At 41.1% G+C, this 20,474-nt stretch overlaps 2 protein-coding genes across 8 annotated transcripts in view; both read right to left on the reverse strand.

The window, feature by feature from the left end:
- The window catches only part of numb (NUMB endocytic adaptor protein), a 45,784-nt gene extending 29,845 nt beyond the window's left edge, over positions 1 to 15,939 (reverse strand). For 6 of the 7 annotated variants that reach the window (XM_031736966.2, XM_031736968.2, XM_031736965.2 and 3 more), the window contains exon 1: positions 15,776 to 15,938. The gene's annotated coding sequence lies outside the window, so the exon portion shown is untranslated. Of the gene's footprint in view, positions 1 to 15,775 lie in introns of all 7 variants that reach the window. The other variant, XM_031736969.2, reaches the window with a different exon arrangement.
- Positions 15,940 to 17,836: 1,897 nt separating this feature from the next.
- galnt16 (UDP-N-acetyl-alpha-D-galactosamine:polypeptide N-acetylgalactosaminyltransferase 16) overlaps positions 17,837 to 20,474 on the reverse strand; it is a 37,064-nt gene continuing 34,426 nt past the window's right edge. The window contains exon 15 of the mRNA XM_031736962.2: positions 17,837 to 18,766. Coding sequence (XP_031592822.1) covers positions 18,623 to 18,766 — 144 coding nt within the window. The 3' untranslated portion in view covers positions 17,837 to 18,622. The remainder of the gene's footprint in view (positions 18,767 to 20,474) is intronic.

Genomic DNA, 20,474 nt, shown 5'->3' on the forward strand with positions numbered 1-20,474 from the left:
CAAAATCGCTAGCCCGACGTCCCGGGGCTAGCGATTTTTCCAGTCGGGCTACCAGAATCTATCCCTGCCCTGCCCGTCGGGCTATCATAGGAGGGAAAAATATATGACAATGCTTTTGCATTCTTTCGGAAATGTAGCTGGGTAATTATGTCATTGGCGTCGGTGAGCCACTGTCAATATGTGACTAGGGCTGCTCAATTAATCGAATTTTAATCTAAATTACGATCTGGGCTTTCAACGATCATTAAAAATGACTGAGCCGATTATTAGCACCTCCCTCGTGCTTTACTCGCGCTGCTCGTGTGGCAAATCGAGCGCACCTCTCTGCGTTTCAAACACGCGCCACAACAATTAAGAGGAGCTAACAGAGGGAAGCTCGGAAAGCTAAGCAGAAGTTATTTGGAGAGGTACAAAAAAAACCTTCAGTGGTGTGGAAACATTATGGGTTCACTAAACATAGATGTTTACATTTTATTTTTTATATTGCAAACATTTGCACTGTAATCAGTATTTGCACACTATTTTATACTATTTTTGACAATCTTTAAAGCCATTATTCAATACATTGTTATTGTTAAATGAATATCGTCAAATAATCGAGATCTCAATTTCAGAGAAAATAATCGTGATTATCATTTTTGCCATAATCGAGCAGCCCTATATGTGACATATTGAAATTGCATTTGAATTTGCGCTTGTTTTTTGCTTTCACTTTGCAATCGTGCGAACTGTGTATAGAGAGACCGTACTGATTGGTGAGTGACGATAATTTGCGCACCAATTCCTCTGACATCGTCTTATCAATCGTTAGCTTACTATGCGAACATGACAAGTGAAATCTCCCGCAAGAAGCTTAAACATGTGAGAGGTTGATCGCGCAGAGAATCGCTGACCGTTATGTGAGTGCATGTGTAAAAGAAGCAGGATATATATTTTAGTTCTGCTGAGCCAAATAAGACCGGTCAGGGTGAAGAAGTGACAGCCAAAGGAAAGCTTACCACAAAACGGAAAAGTTATGACAAATCAGACTATAAGGCAAACAGAAAGTGCAGCTTTATGGTTTCATGGACAAAAGAATTTCTGTTGCTGCAATATGACAAGCTAAATAACCAGGGGTGCACATAAGTGGTCCACAGGTGCGCATTCGCTGTCAAAATAAAAAACGCGCACTAGATAAGAAGTTGCAACGCGTGTTTGCGTACATAATTTTCTGGAGGAGGACAGGCATTTCTTTAGAACTCTTAAAGATGTCGAAGAAGCTCCTTTAAGCAATTACTTTGGTGTTCCTCCACCTCCAAAGAAATGTCAGATGGAGAACCACAAAAGAAGCGCGTATTCTCGGAAAAGTGGTTGCAGGAGGTGAGCTGGCTTCGAACAAATGATGAACGCACGGAGATTTGGTGCAGAATGTGCCGTGAAAATCCCACTCTAGCAGACAAAAACAGTGCCTTTTATATGGACGCAAACGTGCATTGCAACTTCTTATCTGGTGGGTGTCTTTTATTTTGACAGCGAATGCGGACCACTTATGTGCACCCGTGTAAATAACATAATGTTCTGCCGGGTCTGTTGTTGGTTTCCCTCGATTTCTGAGTGGACAAGTGCCTTTGTTACTGGGACCAGTAATTTTAAGAAAGGCCCCCATTAGAACCCATGAGAAATGCAAGAAATGCATTATCGCTCAGTCTGCAATATCTTTCCCAGAACAAACACCAATTGCAAATAACATACTAATAATCAACCTGAAAAATCTGTTTAGAACAGCCTACTATGTTGCAAAGAGTGAACTACCACTGGCAAAATTTAGCAGTCTTTGCAAACTTCAAAAAGCAAATGGCCTAGATCTTGGTTCCACTTGCTTCTTATCTGTGACTTCAGTGGAAATTTCAAATTCAGGACCTGACAGACTGATTCATGTTCTACACAGTTCTTACAAGTTCATAGAAATTTCTGTTCAATTAGAACAAAGTATTTGAGTTGATGATTGTAATTTTTATACAATGTTGTAATTTGTGTTTCAACAATTTTTTGATTAATGTTTTGTTTCCGTTACAATATTATACATTAAAGTATAATATTGTAACGGAAACAAAACGGGAAACAAAACATAAAAAAATTGCTCCCATTTTTATTCGGGCTACTTAAATTTATTTTGGGCTACCAAAAACTGAAGAGTCCCTGCCCGAAGGGCTACCAGGGATTTTGAAATTTTGCGAGCCCTGATATAGATATATGTGTGTGTATGTACCTAGAAGCATCGGGGGAGCTCAACAACAGCAAGTTCACCAGCCAGCCAACCCTTCGACACAGAAAGCCACACATCACTTTGAGCAACAGCTGAAGCCACATTTAAAAAGCCAGGGCAGTCTCCTTTCACTGGGGAGCGGCAAATCACTGTCACTGTATCTTCTCCCCTCAAACATGCCCCCTGCAATGATTCACAGACTGAATCGATAGCCAGGATCTGGCCTGGTTTCCACCACAAGGCCACACAGGTCATCAAGCAGGCACTCCTAAGATTTATATCACTTGCATTTACGCCAAAACAACATTTAATCACCGTTTTTCAGAAATTCTTGCCAGAGGAGATGGCGTGCCAAATTTAGTGCAATTTCACTTAAAAGAATCGTTCTGGAAACGTTGCAGTGATGTGCTGGGCATGGGTTGCTGATTCAAACCCCTGGCCTGTAAGGAAGAGTTTGATGTAGTGTTCTGAGTGGCCCAACTTCATTAATCCTGGCCCTGGACTTTATGACTGCTCCAAACTCAATAGCCATTAACTCATGTGGCAGCAATGGAGCAATGTCTTTATGAAGCAGCTGTGAGTTAACAAAGCGGCTGTTTGTATGTGTGCTTGGGAGCCACGGCTTTCTCTCTCTTCAAATGAGAAGAATCACGATAGCCTTCCTTTGTTGGGAACACATGAGTGTTGTGTAAACTGTGGCACAGAAGCTTAACCTCCTCGCAGGGCGAATACTCAGAGCTAACTGCAATACATTCTCCCTGACTCTGGAAGTGAACTCTTCTGGGGAAACTTTGAGTAAACCTCTGAGCAAAAAAGCTACTCATGGAAACCGTGTTTACTTTTTCCCCTTGACATCACACGCATTACGTGCACATGCTATAGCAGCACTTCAGAGAGCGAGCGAGCGAGCAGAAGAGGATACGCACAATGCTCATGAAAACACACTCTCACAAGTTAGAGGGTCGACCACAGCTTCTCAAGGCCCCAGAGCCAAAATGGCATGACTATTAAGTTTGGGTATTCTTGAGATAAGTAAAGTGCCATTAGTAGGGTTTTACCAAGATGAAGAAAGCAAGGCAAATTGCACACGTTGGGTATTCTTCATGAGGACAGTGCTGACAATGAGGACACACAGCCATGAACGTTACTCATTCACCTGACTTCCAGAGATCAGTTAATACGTGATCTATTAATCCTACTTGTGGTTAACTCACAACAAAAAAAGCAAGCAGTAGCACATTTATTTTGAGCCTCAGAAGAAGAATGCTAATCTCAGATTGCAGTTTTTTGTCTTTTTTTCCCTTTTTAATTACCGAGCTGAGACCATACCCATGAGATAACAATCTAACCCACCAGAACACCTGCTGACCAAAAGGTGACAGCTTATATTTCTGATTGTTATTCTTCTTTTGACTTTGTGAAGTTACTGCAAGCTGTGCTCCCAGGATCTATGTGGATTAGTGACTTGTTGAAGCCCTGTGTGTGTCAACATACACTTTATAAAAGGCCACAGAAAATGTCATGTTAGAGTGCTGTCAGGGTCAAGAGAAGCTTAACCACAAACCGACACGTTGTTTTGCCAAGAAGAGCGGCGTGGACTGACGCATCAGATCCAGCGCAGACAGACACACTGTTTCTGTCAAGTTAAACAGGAGAGTCCCAGTGTGAGCCAGTCAGCATGCAGAGCAGGGCAGTTTAAAAAAAAAAAAAAAAAAAAAAAAAAAAAAAAGCAGGGATGCACCAGTGAGCACTTGTTGCAGAGCTGCTGATTCAGATAATTAAAATAAAATATGGTATCTTTAATGGTTAAGCAACATGTTAAAGACAGTGCCCGTCTTTCAGGCAAGGATGCTGGATGTGTATCAGCAATCACAAGTCTCAGAGTTAACATTTTGCTCTTCCTGCGCATCAGCACCACCACACCTAATTTTAAAAGCATCAAGAAAGTGAAAGTCTACAGTTCTTGTCTTTTTTGAAACACTGTAATTACTGCTGACCCACACAGGCAGCTACCAACCCCCTGTTTCTAACTGTAAAAATGCTTTCAGCTTAATCACCAGCCAAACATGCAGTTTAACTCCCAAGGAAGCGATCAGGAACAAAAACACACAAAGAGTAGGAGTCAAAGGTTAAACAAAGTTAAATGAAATCTTTGGCCAGGTTATTTTGTAGCAGTATAAACACCCGCTAAAGTGTATATCTCAACTCAGCTATGCAATACGCAATGGATTTCACCAACTCTGAAGCCCTAGCCCTGGGCCTTCATGGATTAATAGAATAAACGATGCCTCCAGGGAATTTCTCATCCTGCAAAGGAACCACAACTCCAACATCTTGGACTACACCTGGCAGTAGTGCTCATTCAGTGTCTAAGTTTTGAGGAGCTCTGAGAGTGCTGCTGCAAGGAGCTTACCAAGGCTAGGGAACAGAAACAAGACTAGCATCAGCAGATGTTAAAGCCCATGCACAGGTCGAGAAGATCACAGAAGAGACAAGTGATTCCATTAATCCACTATTTATTTGGCACAAAATATTTGGTTATTAAGGTGCAAAGCAGCCTTTGAGCCTTGCTTTCACTATGCAGTTGCATCGACTCGTTGGTACAAAGTCTCCTGGGAAAATGAGGGCTCAATTGCACAACCAAGACAGGGAGAGGACAGCGCATTAATGTTTTTGTTTTTTGTTTTTTACCCAGTGTAACTGCGGTCACTTTACCTTGCAAAAAGAAAAAAAAAAGAAGAAGGTTGACAAAGAGGAGAACCAACAAGGAAGCAGTATATTGCCACTTAAAACTTCTTCATCTGAAATAAAACAATAAAGATGTTTGCCTTTTTTTTCTTACTTGACCGCATGTTGGCTCCAACAACTTCAGGTTACGCAGTATATAGACACTGCTAAATGGTTACAGTTCGTCAGCTGCCCCACTCTTCTCATTTTCTTTGTAGTCCACTCATCCTTCTCCTTTCCCTTCAGTTAAAGCAACCCAGAGGATAGATCTGCCTTGCATCTGCCAAATGACTCTGCTGCTTATAAGGAGCTTTGATAACACACTTGCAGCAATGAAACTGGCCTGACAGCTGAAGGCGCATGCTCAGTTAACACGAACATTTATTGATTAAATGTTCTAATTGTTATTTGGACACATTCGAAAGAAGAAAGACTATTCAGGCATAAAAGAAAAACCAGAAAGAACAAAAAATTATGCTGTGATCAGAGCCAATTAACGTGTTCCTCAAATGAGCTTGTGGGCCATTCCAAGAGGAATTAAGCTTCACAAGGATGATTTGTCTATCCTGTGCGTGGTGCAAACACACTAAGGGAAAGTTAAATTGAGCTGTCTGCAGCATTTAAAGAACCTGTTAGAATCTCCTGCCAATTGCTGGGGGTGACTAAAAGCTAGTCATTTTTGTCATCATCATCATCATTACAATCCGCTCTCTTGGTAAACAGTGATTACGAAGCCACCAGAAACATTTAACAGTAGCATTAGGTTACTACACAGCATGCAAATGAGCCCATGCCTGTGGGCCTATATAAAAACTGAGCTCAGAGGTAATATGGATGCAAGATACAAAAAAGATGCAAATAAAAACTCTTTAAACAATCCAGATTAAAAGCACCCTTGTCGTTTCTTCAGTCTAATTTAAGCGTTCAAAAGATCATTTAGGCTGGCAATCCTGGTGTGAGAGGTGCTGAAAGCCTCACAGTTAGGAATGGTGTCAGTATGTGTGTTCATTTTGTTCACTGAGTGATGAAGGCCTGTCACTCTTCACTGCTCTACCAATCATCATCTAGAAACGGCTGCAGGGGGAAACACATTCTTTCGGGTCTTTCAAAACTGCACTGCTGGCTTTTGACATTCACACACACATACACACACTTTGACACGTTGCGATACATCATATACAGTGTTGAACATGTGTCACTTAGACATGCCCAAACACAAGCCCACAGGAAGTCTGAGAGCGCCACACTCACAAGTGATGAAGATAAAGGCAAAGAGAGCAATATAAAAAGAAACAGAAAAAAAAGAAGTGGCAGTGTGAGAAGAATATAAATGAAAAAGAGAGGGGCAGGAGAGAGAAAGACATGCAAAAAACTAATGAGTCAAGGTCATCTCAATAATATAACTGTTTATCCCAACAGTGCTGTTTGTAAACGGAAAGACAGTGGCACTTAGTGTCTGTGTGTGTCAGGAGCAGTATTTGTTTAGCAGCAGGAGTGATGAGAGGATGGAGTGGAAGAGGAATTTCCTGCTGCGTGAACAGACATACAATCGCTACACTGCCCCTCTGACCAGGCCAAGACACACAGGAACACACGTATCCATGAAAAAACAAATAAGTAACATACACGGGGACCATGTTTTACAGTTACCTCCACCTGGCCGTCAGTTTGGTTGATTTAACCTGAATGATGACAAACTAAGAATAAAGACTGACATCTCCAAGGATGTTGTTCTATAAACTACCTTTAACTGACTTTCAAAGGAAAAGGTACTGACTCAAACAGTCTGATGAAAGGCATGTTGACGTCAGGAAGCCAACCAAACAGGTCTTCTGAGTACGGCTGCAAATGCAGCTGTAGTAATTACTGCAGCTGTATGAGCTGCTCACTTATTTTTGGAATTCTCTGCATGTATCTGAGCTCCACTCTTTGTATCCTGGTTGGGCTATTTGTCAAGTTGAAGATGACTGTAGAATACTAAATTACGTAACAGATTAAGGCAGACTGCTGGTGCTGCCTAGCTATTTATCTAGCACATTTATGGTTATGGTTTTTGCTCAGACAGGGGTGGAGCAGAACTTCATTTCTAGCAAATGACACCAACAGGTCGTACTTTGACTGTTCAATGTGTACTCTAAGACTATATTGTGTTACTCAGCAGTATTTTCTAAAGTCTGGAACTGTCCTGTGTTAGCCATGTGCTTAAATTAGATTACCAAACAGGTTGCTACCTCTGGAAGCACAAGGAAGGTTTCAGTTTTGGCCAGTTTTACAGCTATTTGAGTTTAAGCCTGGACTATGAACTCAAGGAGAGTCAGTAAGAATTAGATAATGAAAAACTTTACTCAAAATCCTGATTGTTTTTATTTCATAGAGACTAATGATTATGCAGGAATGGCAAAACACTAAATTAATAGTATACTTTCAGTGCCAGCACCTATTTGGCACTGTGTGCCTTCTTTTGCCCAAAAATGGACAACTCTTGTGAACAAGCCTCTAAAACAAACATAAGAAATGATTTCACCATGTCCATTTGCACAGCCATCATGCCCAGGCAAACAAGCTCTTCTTCAGCAGCCAAAAACTAGAGACCAAAGCCATTTCACATTTTTGGATTGGACCCCATTTTGGATCCGATGATTATAAATCATATTTGAAGGGTAAGTATGAGGGTTGTACAGATCCTGGGTTTTTTGTTTTTGTTGTTGTTGCTTTTTTAACACTAGCCAAAGAGAAACTCGATGATGTCATTAACCATCAATGCAGAAAAAAAAAGACCAACGCAATCAGTTGAAGAGAGTTTAGATGAACTGAAACTGTGCAAGGCACATGACTGAGGTGTAGGTGTCACTGAAGAAAGCTGTGCTAAATCACACAGCTGATGGATACACTATTGCTTGAGGGCCTGAACTTGACTTTCCAAAATTAATTGATTTTGAGGAACTGAGCTGTACACGTTTCAGCACTCAAACTATTTAACAAGGAGGAAAGCCAGGGTTTTTTTGAAAAAGCAAGGCAAGGACAGCCCACCACTGTCATGTCATATGAGAAAAGCAGGATTAATAACAGAGACAGACGTCAAGCCTTTCCCTCCATGTCCATGAGTTGGAGCAGCCAAGCAAGCAGAAAGAGAGATGGACAGGCAAGTAGGCAAAGACTGCAGAGCTTCAGAGGATGGAAAATTACCAGGGCTCCACAATCAGCTGGGCACCTTTGATCAGCAAGAGCCCAGGCACCAATTACTGCCGGATAATCGGCAGCTCCTCAGAGGCCTGACGAGCTGCAGGCAGTGTGGGCACAACGGGTCAGTGACCACCAGGAAAAGGCCTGGTCAACAAGGCTCACAAGAGCCAAAAGCTGATGGTGGCCCTCGCTGAAATGCTGCATGAAGGCGGCCAAACAGAGAAGCAGCACAGCGAAGCCATTGTTCCCCTCCTGCCGACTCAGCACACTGGCACTCTCACAAGCCAGACATCCCTCTCTGTAGACCGCTCAGTAGTGAAGGAAGAGAGCTATGGTTAGAGTGTGTGAACCTGCTATGGCACATGTCGTAGTTTTTCCACATACTGCCCCCGTGTCTGTGCTGACACACACGTAACATACGCAGAACAAATGTGCACACGCATGCTGATCAAACACCTGTCCCTGTAAACAAAACGCTGCAGTGCACAAGGCACCACGAGCTGCACAGTGATGCAACACACATGAAACACATTCCACGCTGCCTTCCTGCCTGATAACCTATTCCTACGCAGGAAAAAGGCCAACCTGCCTGTTCCCGACTTACTACACGTTATCTAAGAGGAATGTGGACTGACAAAGATATTTAAACCAAACTGTGGCATTTCAAACACGACTCTTACATTTTTCCTTTCTTTTCCTCTTACTCATACCGATCGCTGTAAATCAACAGTGATTTATAAACAAAAAACAAAACAAGTGTCTTCACTTGAAGCAAAACATGACATTCAGCTCATTAATATTTGATGTCTTTCTTGTGCTGGGGAACGTTCATTATCGATTAGGCTACGCTAGAGTGGTGGTGCTTGGTGTGCCGATCCTCCCTCCACTGTCAACAATACAGCGGTCTGAAACAGTTCTGACCACCACCAGAAAAAACTCCTGCAGTGGTGCAATAGAAGAACAACTCCGAAGCATCTCCGATTCCTTTGCTTGTTCATACCATACTGTTATCTAACAGAAATCCCAGCAGCAGCCAGCAGACTTTGGATGAGGCACGCTGCAGTTATACAACAGGCAGTGCCGGTAAAAGCAGACCCATATGGGCCAGAAGGAGCTTCCCTGTAAACCAAGAGTTAGAGGAGGAATTTGCTCACTAAGCAGCAACATCTAAACAGATGAGAGATGTTACACTGAAGGAAAAGAGCTCGTTTATGAGGCCATAAAGCAGACAGCTTTCGAGACTGGTATCAATGTCATATTTTCGAGCTGATTTCAAAGATGTTTCTTAGTGTTGATACCACAGCTGTACCTCATTTCACATGTTAATTCATTATGTTGCGTGCAAACAGATGTCTCTATAAAAACAGGTATTTTCATTAAATCAGGCAAGCAACACCTCAGAAATGCACCAGTGTTTAATGCTTTTTACCTCCACACAAAAATAACCAAGAATAAACATCAGCATACAGGATTATTTAATAGATTTATGATTTATATCACACCTATAAGTTCAAGCTTTCAATAGCTGTCAGTTTTCAATCAATGCTATTCTATGAACACACTCTATAAAATAACTAGTGATTAAGATAACAAAAAGCAAATACTTTTGTGTTTGATGATGTGTTAATGATAACACACCAATTCTAGTAAGCCAGCTTTCTCTGTATTGCAACACTACTATGGCTTACTATGCTTTCTTTGACTTGCCCCCATCCAGCATCATAGCTCAGTGTATTTCTAAACGCAGTTCTGCTGAGATGACAAAAATTGTGGGTGCAAAGGGAATTCTTATCAAGCACAGTAAAACAAAGGGGGGATTTCAAGTAAACTTGAGAATCAATAACATGACCGCTATTAGATTTAAAATGTAAAAATAATTATTAGATCCCAATGTACATAAAAGCACGCAAAGCACATTTTGGCCATTTAGGCCGTACGCTGTGGACTTGCAGGTTTTTTTTTCCATATTTTGTATGCAAGGAGGTTTTTTATTCTGTGGCACCAACTTTGAATATTTTGTTGGGTCATCTTGCTTTTTCTGCTGCATCATCCAGCAACCACTGTGGTGGTTACCAGGAAACTGGTTCCACAGCAACCTTGATACATCAGGATGACGAGAGGAGGCGGGGCCAAGAAAATCCATGACTATTGTGCAGATTAGGCTGAACTACACTGGAAGCTGCCTGCAGATGGTCACAGTACGCAAGAGAACGGTGCAACTGTCACCCATGCTATGGACAGGCAGTCATTTGGCATAAACACATATCACTTAGTGTTAAGACAAGTAGTAATTACACCAACCGCGCTCTCAGTTTACGTAGTTCATGCAGAGGAACTGAGAAAGGGATGCACAGCGGTGGTTTTACAAGATCAATACCGAAACCTGACTTTGCATCAGAATCTTTTGTCACGTTATAAGCAGCTGAAGTCTTAGTTTGGGTGACAGACAGACACTTTTCCAGTAGTAGATGTTCATAGTAAAAATAGCTGGAGATTCAAATAATGAAGTCAATGTGTCTGAACTCCTGAAGCACAGGAGCTCTTCTCTGAGCTCTGTATGATGCCAAGGGGAGAGGATTTAGCCAATATGGCCATCTCGGGTGTGAAGCTCTTGTTATGAGAACAGAAGCCCCACCCACCTGCTGTTCAAATCTTCCATCTGAGAGGGGCAGATAATCAGAGGATGAAAGGCTATCTTATATGCAGGCTGGAAATGAGCTAAAAACTTCTGCTTCAAACACTTATACAAACTGAGGAGCTGCACCAAGGCAAGATAAATAAGGATTATTTTGAACTATAAATCATACTAAGTTATATTAGTCCAAGAACAAAAACACAGACCTGTAAACGAGCATTACAGTCCCCCTTAAAAGGTAAATAACATCTAGAAAAGATCAGAAATATAAAAAGCTCCTTAAATCCCAGATTGAAACCTCTTCCAGTGGCTATTTTTATACCTTATCCGATGTCATTGTGGCCTACTGTTAACATTTTGGTCATTCCAAACCTTGTGCTTTATAAATAAACATCTCTTTGTGAAGCAACAAGCACCACAGCTAAAATACTTACACATCTTAGCACTCTAACTAGAACTGGTTACTCCCAACCTGTGAGATACACTAGCGGTCACTCCATTCTGGGTCACTCATAATTAAAGCAGAGATCAGAGGGCTGAATAAAGCATGAGCTGTTCTAGTCCAGGAGGCTCAGGTATCACCATTATAGGGGCCTAGAGAGGGACAAAGGAGTCCCTGAGCCCCATACCATATCAAGGGAGGAGTCACACAGACACTAACCTGAAAGGCAACTCCTTGCATACAGTGATGCACCCCCAACCCTCCTGGCCCTAATCCATAGTTTCAACAGCCAGGGCAAAATGAGGAGCTCAAAGCCCTTTGGACCTAATTACAAGCTAAAGATATTGTCCCTGATGGGGACACTTTAGGAATAGAGTTCAAAGCAGTAATACACCATCCAGGGCCCACCTTACACTGGTATTTTTTTCCACTTTCTTAAAGGAGTGCTAACAAAGCCAAATGCTGGCACTAAGAAACAGCCTACAGATACAAATACTGCACGGTTTGCATAAAACAGGGCAAATAAAAGTACTTTGAACCAGAGAGAAGAAACGTGATTTGAAAAACAGCCACAAGAACTTCAAACACTATTTCTGTTAATGTGTAGAAACATTGAGAATTATCAGTTCTACCAGTTTTATCTTCTATAAAAGAGGAAATTCCTGTTGAAGTAGCTCATAAACTCTGTGTACTATGCATATATTTTGTAACTGCAGCAGTTGCACTAATACAGTTATTGCTCCAAGTGATGGGAAATGACTTCGTCACCTCTTGGACATCAGGTGCAGTGTGTATATATGTGATTACAATAATACATTTACAATGAAGTGACTGTATTTTTGCATTGGCTGAGAGAATTACATTACTAAAACCAGGGTTTATGAGTGGTAATAACAATGCAGCAAATAAACATGTCCAGTTAGCCTGTGTGTGGGCATGTAAGCAAACTCTAAAATGCTTATTTGCCTCGATTTTTCCATTCATTTAAATTTGTTTACAATCTGGAAAACATTTTCCCAAGCAGCTAACTTGTGTGAAACCATCTTGAACGACAACAATCATCCTCTGTGTGAGAAGACGACACGGTTTACCAACAAACACAGCAAACACATAAGTTCAAATCAACTCCACACATCCTATTTTAGGCTACTTATGTTGAAATGGGGTCAGCGGCACATTTGAGATCCTGCTTCTAAAACCTCTCCTCTGGTTGAATCCTCTCAGAGTGTCTTTGCTGGATCTAATCCAGCAGAGAATATGAAGCTAGCAAGAGTAGACACTCTATCGATTCAAAGGCATCGAATCCCACATGCACCTGGATGTTGACCTCTTTCTTTTGTGAGGGGGACCATTAAAATACAATGGTCCTTTTTACAATGCTTCCTTTTTGTGGCATTTATTATATACGTCAGTTTCTCTATGCTTATTCAAAGCAGAAGAGTTTAATTTGGTGCATTGTATTCATCTTGTGTCACACTATCCAATTAGAGTTTATAAATAAAAACTTACAGACTGCAAGCAGCATTCTTAGGGAGCAGCGTTTTGGTACTTGTAAAACAGGAGGGCGTCAAAACACATTCCGCTTTAGCGTTTGACGTTAATGACAGCATTGTCCGCATTGTCGTGTCATAATCTCTCACATCTACATCATCAAAAGACCCACGCGTTTGGATAACATTGTCACGCCTGACGAAAAATCACTTGGAAGAGAATCGGGTTTGCAGGCATCTCGGTGAAGATGAGTTTATAAACCCTTTTTCTCGCATTCCCACGCAAGTCAGGTTTAATAAGTAAACATCTGAGCATTTCATTTAATGGCTGCATCACTTCCACCAAGAACTGGTGTTGACAAAAAGCACAGGATATGGATAACAACACTGAAACGGGCTCAGATGACACATACACATCACCCTGATCCAGACTGTTTGACGATAACATGAAAACAAAAAACATATCTGCCATATCAGTCATCTCTTAATGATCAAGGTAACACTGGACTGAATGCTAAGCTGACAGTGACATTCACTCTAATTTCACCATGAGCAGCAAGAGGCTCAGCTATCACTCTCCTATCAGCGTCCTATCAGGGTAAAGCTTTAGACTGCATCGTCATCATACGGCAACTTTATCTACCTGCAGTTGCATCACTACTCAGTATTCACATGTACAACTCACTGCCAAGTGTAGGCCCCGCCTTTGAGAAGAGAGCAAAATGCTGAGAGTTAAAGCTAGATTCTCCCACAGAGTGAATCACAGAGCTCAGGACGGAGACTTGCTCCTGCATTCTCCTCCTCTCCCAAACAGCTGACAGACTTACACAGTAGGTTCGGTGGCTGGTAGCCAATCTTGCCTCCCTCATCCTGTGAGATGAGCTAAGCCATCCCTTTCAAAATTTGGAGGAAAAAAAAATCTCATCTCTCTCTGTAAGGGAAAAGCAGCAGTCCCCCAAAAAGAACACAAAATGAACACAAAATGAGTCTTTGGAGACTGCTACAAACATAACCACAAAAGGGTCTGTATAACCTCACCTTACAGAAGTCTGCATGTGTATTTTAAGGCTGAGTAATTTAGAGACCACTAGCAAAAAATATTGACAAAAATCACAGTCCTGGTGATTTTCCTTAGAGTGAAGGCTAAATTGTCTTTGATGGGCGCCAAAATGTTGTAAATGCAGAACAAACCCTGGATAAGAGCTGACATCAAAACAAACTGCATCTCTCTGGTCATTACTGTGCTACCACTAGGGATGAATAACAATAATGACTACTTCTCTTTCCTGTATTGCTTTTATAGTTCTTTGAGGATTTTTTACATATGGTAAATAGATTTAAGACTACCCTGTTTCTCTAGGAATTAATCCATTGATACATCCAGTTCAAAATCACAGCTAAAAATATACATTTGGCAGATCTTTTTTGATTGTTTTGCTTTTATTTTCTGCCCTAACATTCTTTTTCTAACCCTTATCTAACAGAAAGTCTACTGCTTCTTTCAGGTCTTTAACACACCATCATTAAACATTTAGCCTGTGCAAAACTGACATGACACAACAGATAACTATCCCCTGCCATCAGTAAATGTCATCTTCCCTGCAGATAGCCTGACAGCAGTCAACAGCTGATGTGCGAGCACTCCTAATGTCCTCCTCACTCACTTTAGTAGGTGCACCTGATCAACTACTCGTTAATGCAAACAAATGATCAGCCGATCACATGGCAGCAACTGGGAGAGCTGGTTGACAAGACCAAGTTCAAACTGAGCATCACAATGGGGAAGAAAGGTGAAGAGCACAACATTCAACATGTCCAACCTAACCAACCTATGAATCTGTGCCACAAAGAATTTCTGTTCTCAATGAAAAGGGGAGTCAAACCTGGTACTAGCGTTACCTAATAAAAAGTACATAAACTGTATAGCACTTGACTACATCCCCCACTGCTCTGAGCACTCTGAAACCGAGTGCTAGTATTGTAAGCAGAATAAAATAAGCAATGCAGGACATATTTTGAACTCCTTCTTTTTTACTATAATCTGATATTTACAGTCAGAATAAGTGGATTTCAGCACCTCTCCTCGATCACCCAGAGGGTTGCGTCTGTGTTTTCCAAACAAAAACAAATAACTCATCCTGTGTATTATTTCTGGTCACAAATTACATCGCTGCTCCAATAATAAAATGCCTAATGACAGAATCCAAATAGAATTAGCGTCCAATAAACAGGATGTTTCAACCGTATGGTTGTGCTGCTGGGGCTATCACACAATCTATCATGTGGCTATCTTAGTACAGTCTCCACGTGGAAGGTAATCTGACCACTGATGGTTATCTGATCATGAATGGCGGACTTCTTGATCTCTCTTGCAAGAAAAGATCCACCTGCCATATAAGACGATCTTAGACACATTATCACACTTCAGAACATTCCGAGTGCTAAGACTCTGAGTCACAGTCTGTATCGTCATGGTGATCAACCTGTCTGGATGGATGAGTGTTAAGAAGACCCACCTTTATTGTGACTGAACACTTTTTGAGGGGGGCGGGGGGGAGAAACTTGCAAGTCACTAAACTGCCAAGCTACCGATGAATATCATTTGTAAGAATGGTATTACACAAGCGAACCGTGTGATAGGGTGTAAGTGAATGTCGTGACAAACCGTGTGCTAGGAGCAAGCTATCCGATGAGCTTAGGTCATTTTGCTGAATAACGTCCATCCCCCTAAAGTTATCCAGGTAACTTGAGAATCGTTAGCTACTTAACTAACGTTAGCCATACCTCTTAAACACCTTAGCTTATTCGGCAGGACAGAAGCAGATATTTTCCAACAGGAGATAAAGATGTTAGACAGCTTAACACCATCTATTTTGTCCCTGCTTGTGCTATTTTGTTAGGTTAGCAAGAGAGCTAAATGCCGTGTTAATGGGAGCTGCCATAGCTCCGTGTGCCGCATCAGAGAGGCACAAGCTAGTGCTGCTTAGCTCGGTGAGCTAACAAGCTTCACCGGGCATGCTTACCAAAGTGCACACAGCCCACTTTCAGCCTACCTGCGATCACCGCTGCGACCCTCAAGATGCCCCGTGTATGCCGTCACCAGTGTATCACGAGCCGTGCCGTGCCAAAATAATTCAAATTCCACAGAAAGTGTCGGGAGAGACGCTCGCAGTCCAATCGCTTCAGCCACCGCCGCTGAATGGCTGCTACTCACAGCCTCAATCAAACTTCCTCCTTAGCAACGGACCGCCTCCGCGTGACCCCATTGGCCGGCGCGTGTACATCGAAGGTGATCGATGTTCAATAGTGCAACCTGGATCGAAGCTGAGTTTCACTCTTTACGCTGTTCGTCTTGTAGTTATTAAGAGAAGCAGGCGTGAAAGCACATTGTAAGACACCGCTTCAGTCTATCGGGTTTAGCTCCAATTAAGATGCACCTGTAAATATATAACTACTATAATCTGACCTGAAGAGTGTGTGATGGATTATTGTTACAATTAATAAGTTGCAAGCAACACTTTACTTTTCGTATTTTGTGACAGTGGGGCTGATTTCTATATAAGCAGGTATCAAATTGTATGCCTATGTTCTCATTAGGTTTTCTTGTATTTCATATATTAGTGCTATTTTCCTCTCAAATGTAGCAGGCTATGTAAGGCACCACTGCAAACGTTCAGTTGCGCCACTTTTAACGAGCACCTTCATTACAAATTCATTGTCTGGGTGATATGCAAATATAACCCTGTCAGTGAGGTCACTCCTGAAACGACAAAAAATTAGGGCATCAGTGCAGTGCCATCCCGAGTTTCACCGCAATCATCCTTCCTGTGTAGGCCATCACGTTCTCACCACATAACAAAAACGAAGCACGTTTAAATGAGTGAAACGTGTTTCTTTTCATATACATCCAGTTAAAGGCTTCCTCCACTCCCTCTGTCTTCACTGACCCCTTGAAAAGGCCAGAAGTTTATCAGCATTAAGTTGCATTCCTCGCATACCTTTAAAGCCTTGTAAGCTGCAGTGTAGCTTGTATTGTGTCCTCAAAGGTTATGAAACCAAAAAGGAGGCAAACAAAAAAAACCTTTGGTTCACAAAGTTGTCAAGCCTGTTATGCAGCCTTGTACAGTAACTTTATTAATCTTCACAGTGCCCCAGCAGTGACCTCCCAGTCTCCAACACGTTGTTACTGCCTCGATTTTTTCCCCTTAATTATCTTAACTCTTCAAGAGTCTTGTTTTATTTTATTTTTACATTCATTTTAATTTTGTATATCTATTATTTTTACCACGAGGTTCATCTATGAAGAGACCAACGTTATAATGAAAAAAAGTTAGCATATTATGCCCCCTGGTGGTCACTTTGTGTGAGTAATGAGTGGTAGACGGTTTCAGTCATGTAGCCAGGAGTCTACACGTTTTCCCACTTACTGCGTTGCCTAATTAAAAAGATTATTTATGCACACATTGAAGCTAATCATGGCCCTTATTTTTAAAGGGAATACACTGCTAATTTCACACTGGCCCCAAGTAATAGAATAATCTATAGAAACTGTCAGCATCTGAAGAACTCCATTTGATTTTTTTGCTTTATATTAAAGATATATATACTTTAAATAAATGTCTCAAATATAATGGACTTGAAAGTGGATCTGCAATGCTTTCTTTGTATATTTAAATGGATAATTTCAAATAATGTGGTTAGAGTATGTGAAAGTAATGCCTGTGAGCCAAAAGCTCACTCCATTTCAGACTCACTTTAGTGTTTGTGATACCAAGGACAGGGGATAGTCTAAAAATGGTTATGTTAGGCACTGAGTCCAAACAACCACTGTTTAAACTTTATGTTTGAGTGGGGCAACCAATGATGAGAAAGAAGGCTTAATGCGAGAGAAGCTAAACCAGTTGTTTGGCTACACAAAAGAATAAATGATTACTTTTAACTGTGAATCGTGTAAATCTACTCTAGTAGACACCAAGGCTTCAAATGAAGTTTGAAATGGCTACAATAAGCCCCATGTAATTATTCGGATATCCATTGTGAATTAGGATGCAAACATGTACAATGCAAAAAAGGATTTTTGCTGTTTTATAAAATGATGAAAACAGCGGTGATGGTGCAGTAATCCAGTTTATTATTCAAATGACTACAACAGCAATGTCTCCATTACCACATTTTATTTTTTCAAACAACATATAGAGAACTTTACACAAAACAAGCCATTACCTGCCTTAAATATTTACATAAAACCTTGTAGAGACAGAGGAAAAAAAACATTCTTTGGGTCTGACCATGCAAAAACAATAAATAATCTTCCTGACAGTGCTTCGCATGGTGGTTTCAAGACTGCCATTCAGCAATAACAATTAAAAAAATTTGTTTTCAGATTTTAGTTGACTGCACATAAAACTGCCCTGGTCCACACAGTCATCAGACATGCTTCAACAGCCCAAAAACCTCAAGACTCAGAGTGGGTCAAGTGCAAGTCAGCATATTAGCAACAGTACATTATGCACTCTTTCTTTACGGGTAATCTTCACTATTCCAGATTTAAGCAACATGTAGACCAGAATAGATACAGAAATGAAAAAGTGGGATGTGTGACAGTTTTCTGTGAAAAGCGTAGATTACTTAGAAGAACTAAAGCATCCTGGAAGGATGAAGCACTGTACACAGAAGACCTTAGATGTTTTGTTCAACAGGGTCTTAAAATGTTTTCAGCGCACTCTTGTCCCCAAGACACAATGAGCAGGAGCTAGAAGTTGACTTCAAGACAGTAGAGTTCCCACTACTTTTATCCTTCAGCAAGGCGACAAACAGTGTGCAGACGTGACACCCCAATTCCTTCTGCAGGCTGGGTCCAGAATCTGCTCCTCCCTCTCCCTCTTCCCATTCTCTGTGGCTCAGGTAATGACTTGTGGCTCCCAGGACTGGCTGGCCATCTGGGGGCGACACTGTAAAATGACTGGAGGTCCCATCGGGGTTTGACTGTCCAGGCAGAGGCCACTGACCATGTGCTGCAGAGCTGTGCCCTTTGGCTTCCACTTCTGCAAAGACCAAAAAAATAATTTCATGCTGGTTTGTTAACAGATGTTCGTGCACATTGACTCATTCCTATTAATCCATGGCTCATAAATGATGTGCATCAGCACAGGAGGTTCATGTTAGTAGTGAGAAATGAACTGAGTCAGGGGTGGATTGCAGTAATCACATGATTGACTGACTTTCTGCACTCTCGGTGGAAAAATCATTGTACAGCCAGCTGCAGACCACGGCAGCCTGCCATCCCACGAGAGAAGAAACAATTTGTTTCTGCTGATAAGATGTCCTGTGTAGGGGCCATTTTCAGTCATGTGCATATACTGTGTAAAGTTATTTATTTTTATACCTCCGGAGACTTAAAGGGGCTTCAGATCTGGATATAGATTTGTGAGAAAGTGAACTTTTCTTTTTGCTTTCCTTCCCCCACCTTCACCATTCTTTGCCCTCAGATCACAAGGTGTCCTGAATCAATCTACATAATGAATCTAATCTTTAATCATAGATAACACAGACTCAATTTGTTACTGCATTTCTCAGAGCTAAAGATTAATTCAGAACATCTATTCTCATAAATAACTTAAAGTCCAGTAAAGAATCTGGCATTTCAACTACTTAATACTTTTACTTGAATACATGTCATAGAGAATGACTACATTTACTCAGTTGCTTGTGGAGGAGGATTTTAAAAACATAATATGCAATATTATACCAATAAACTACCCAGTAAATTTGGATAAATTTACAATTGATTCTTTTTGTACACGGTTACCTGATCTTTTTTTTAAAATTATAAGTATAATGCACAGTCATGTGACCCAAGTCTGAGCAGTTCAGCAATATTCCTTTTTCACTAAAACAGTTGCAAAGATGGTCATTCATTTTGTTCATTTCTTTTTTACAGATGCACTATTCTTGGAGTCAGTTTGCACTGTGACGTTTCAAAATAATCCTCATTTTTCTAATACTGGGCTCACAGCCCCTCACTTCATCCACTGTCTTAAACAAGCCATTTTAGCTACATGGGAGGGGCTACTGGCTTACAAGCAGTGAGGATATACATCAACACTGACATAATACAAAGCCAGGTGTTGACTGATATTCCATAAATCGAATATTGTTTTCTACCATCACAGTGTGTAAAGCAAATCTGACAAGAAAGATGAAAGGAAAGCCTGCCAGAAACACCTGTCCCTCGGGCAGGATGTCTGCAAATCACCAGGTATAACTGGTTCCTTTATTGGGTCACTGAGTAAGTACTCAGAGCTGAACTGAATGCCAAGTACAGATATCAAGAGCCACATGGAGGCTTATTAAAGTTTAGAGGTGAATGTGGGGTTAATCTTCAAATCCCAGAGAGAGCGCGTCTGTGTATGCACGTGTTATTACACTGTAACTACTAGAAGAGTGTGCTCAGTCAGAACTTTTGTTTAAGGAGGAAATAATATGTCACTGCGCCAATGCATCAATAAACAGGAGACTGTGTAATATGCAACTGACACCATTATTTTGTGATCGGTTGGCCAGAGAAACTCCAAGTATTTTATTACATTTATTCATTTTGGCCTTGGCTCTAAAACAGCTTTTAGACGATCACTGGATCTGATATCGCCAATAAAGCCCTAAACATAATGAAATTCTTTCAGAATTGTTGAAAGATTTGAAAACTGAAAATATCAAAAAGACATTCATGGCAGAAAGAAAAAATATTGCTGT

The sequence above is a fragment of the Oreochromis aureus genome, linkage group 19, assembly GCF_013358895.1.
Source record: "Oreochromis aureus strain Israel breed Guangdong linkage group 19, ZZ_aureus, whole genome shotgun sequence".
In the NCBI taxonomy this organism is placed as follows: Eukaryota; Metazoa; Chordata; class Actinopteri; order Cichliformes; family Cichlidae; genus Oreochromis; species Oreochromis aureus.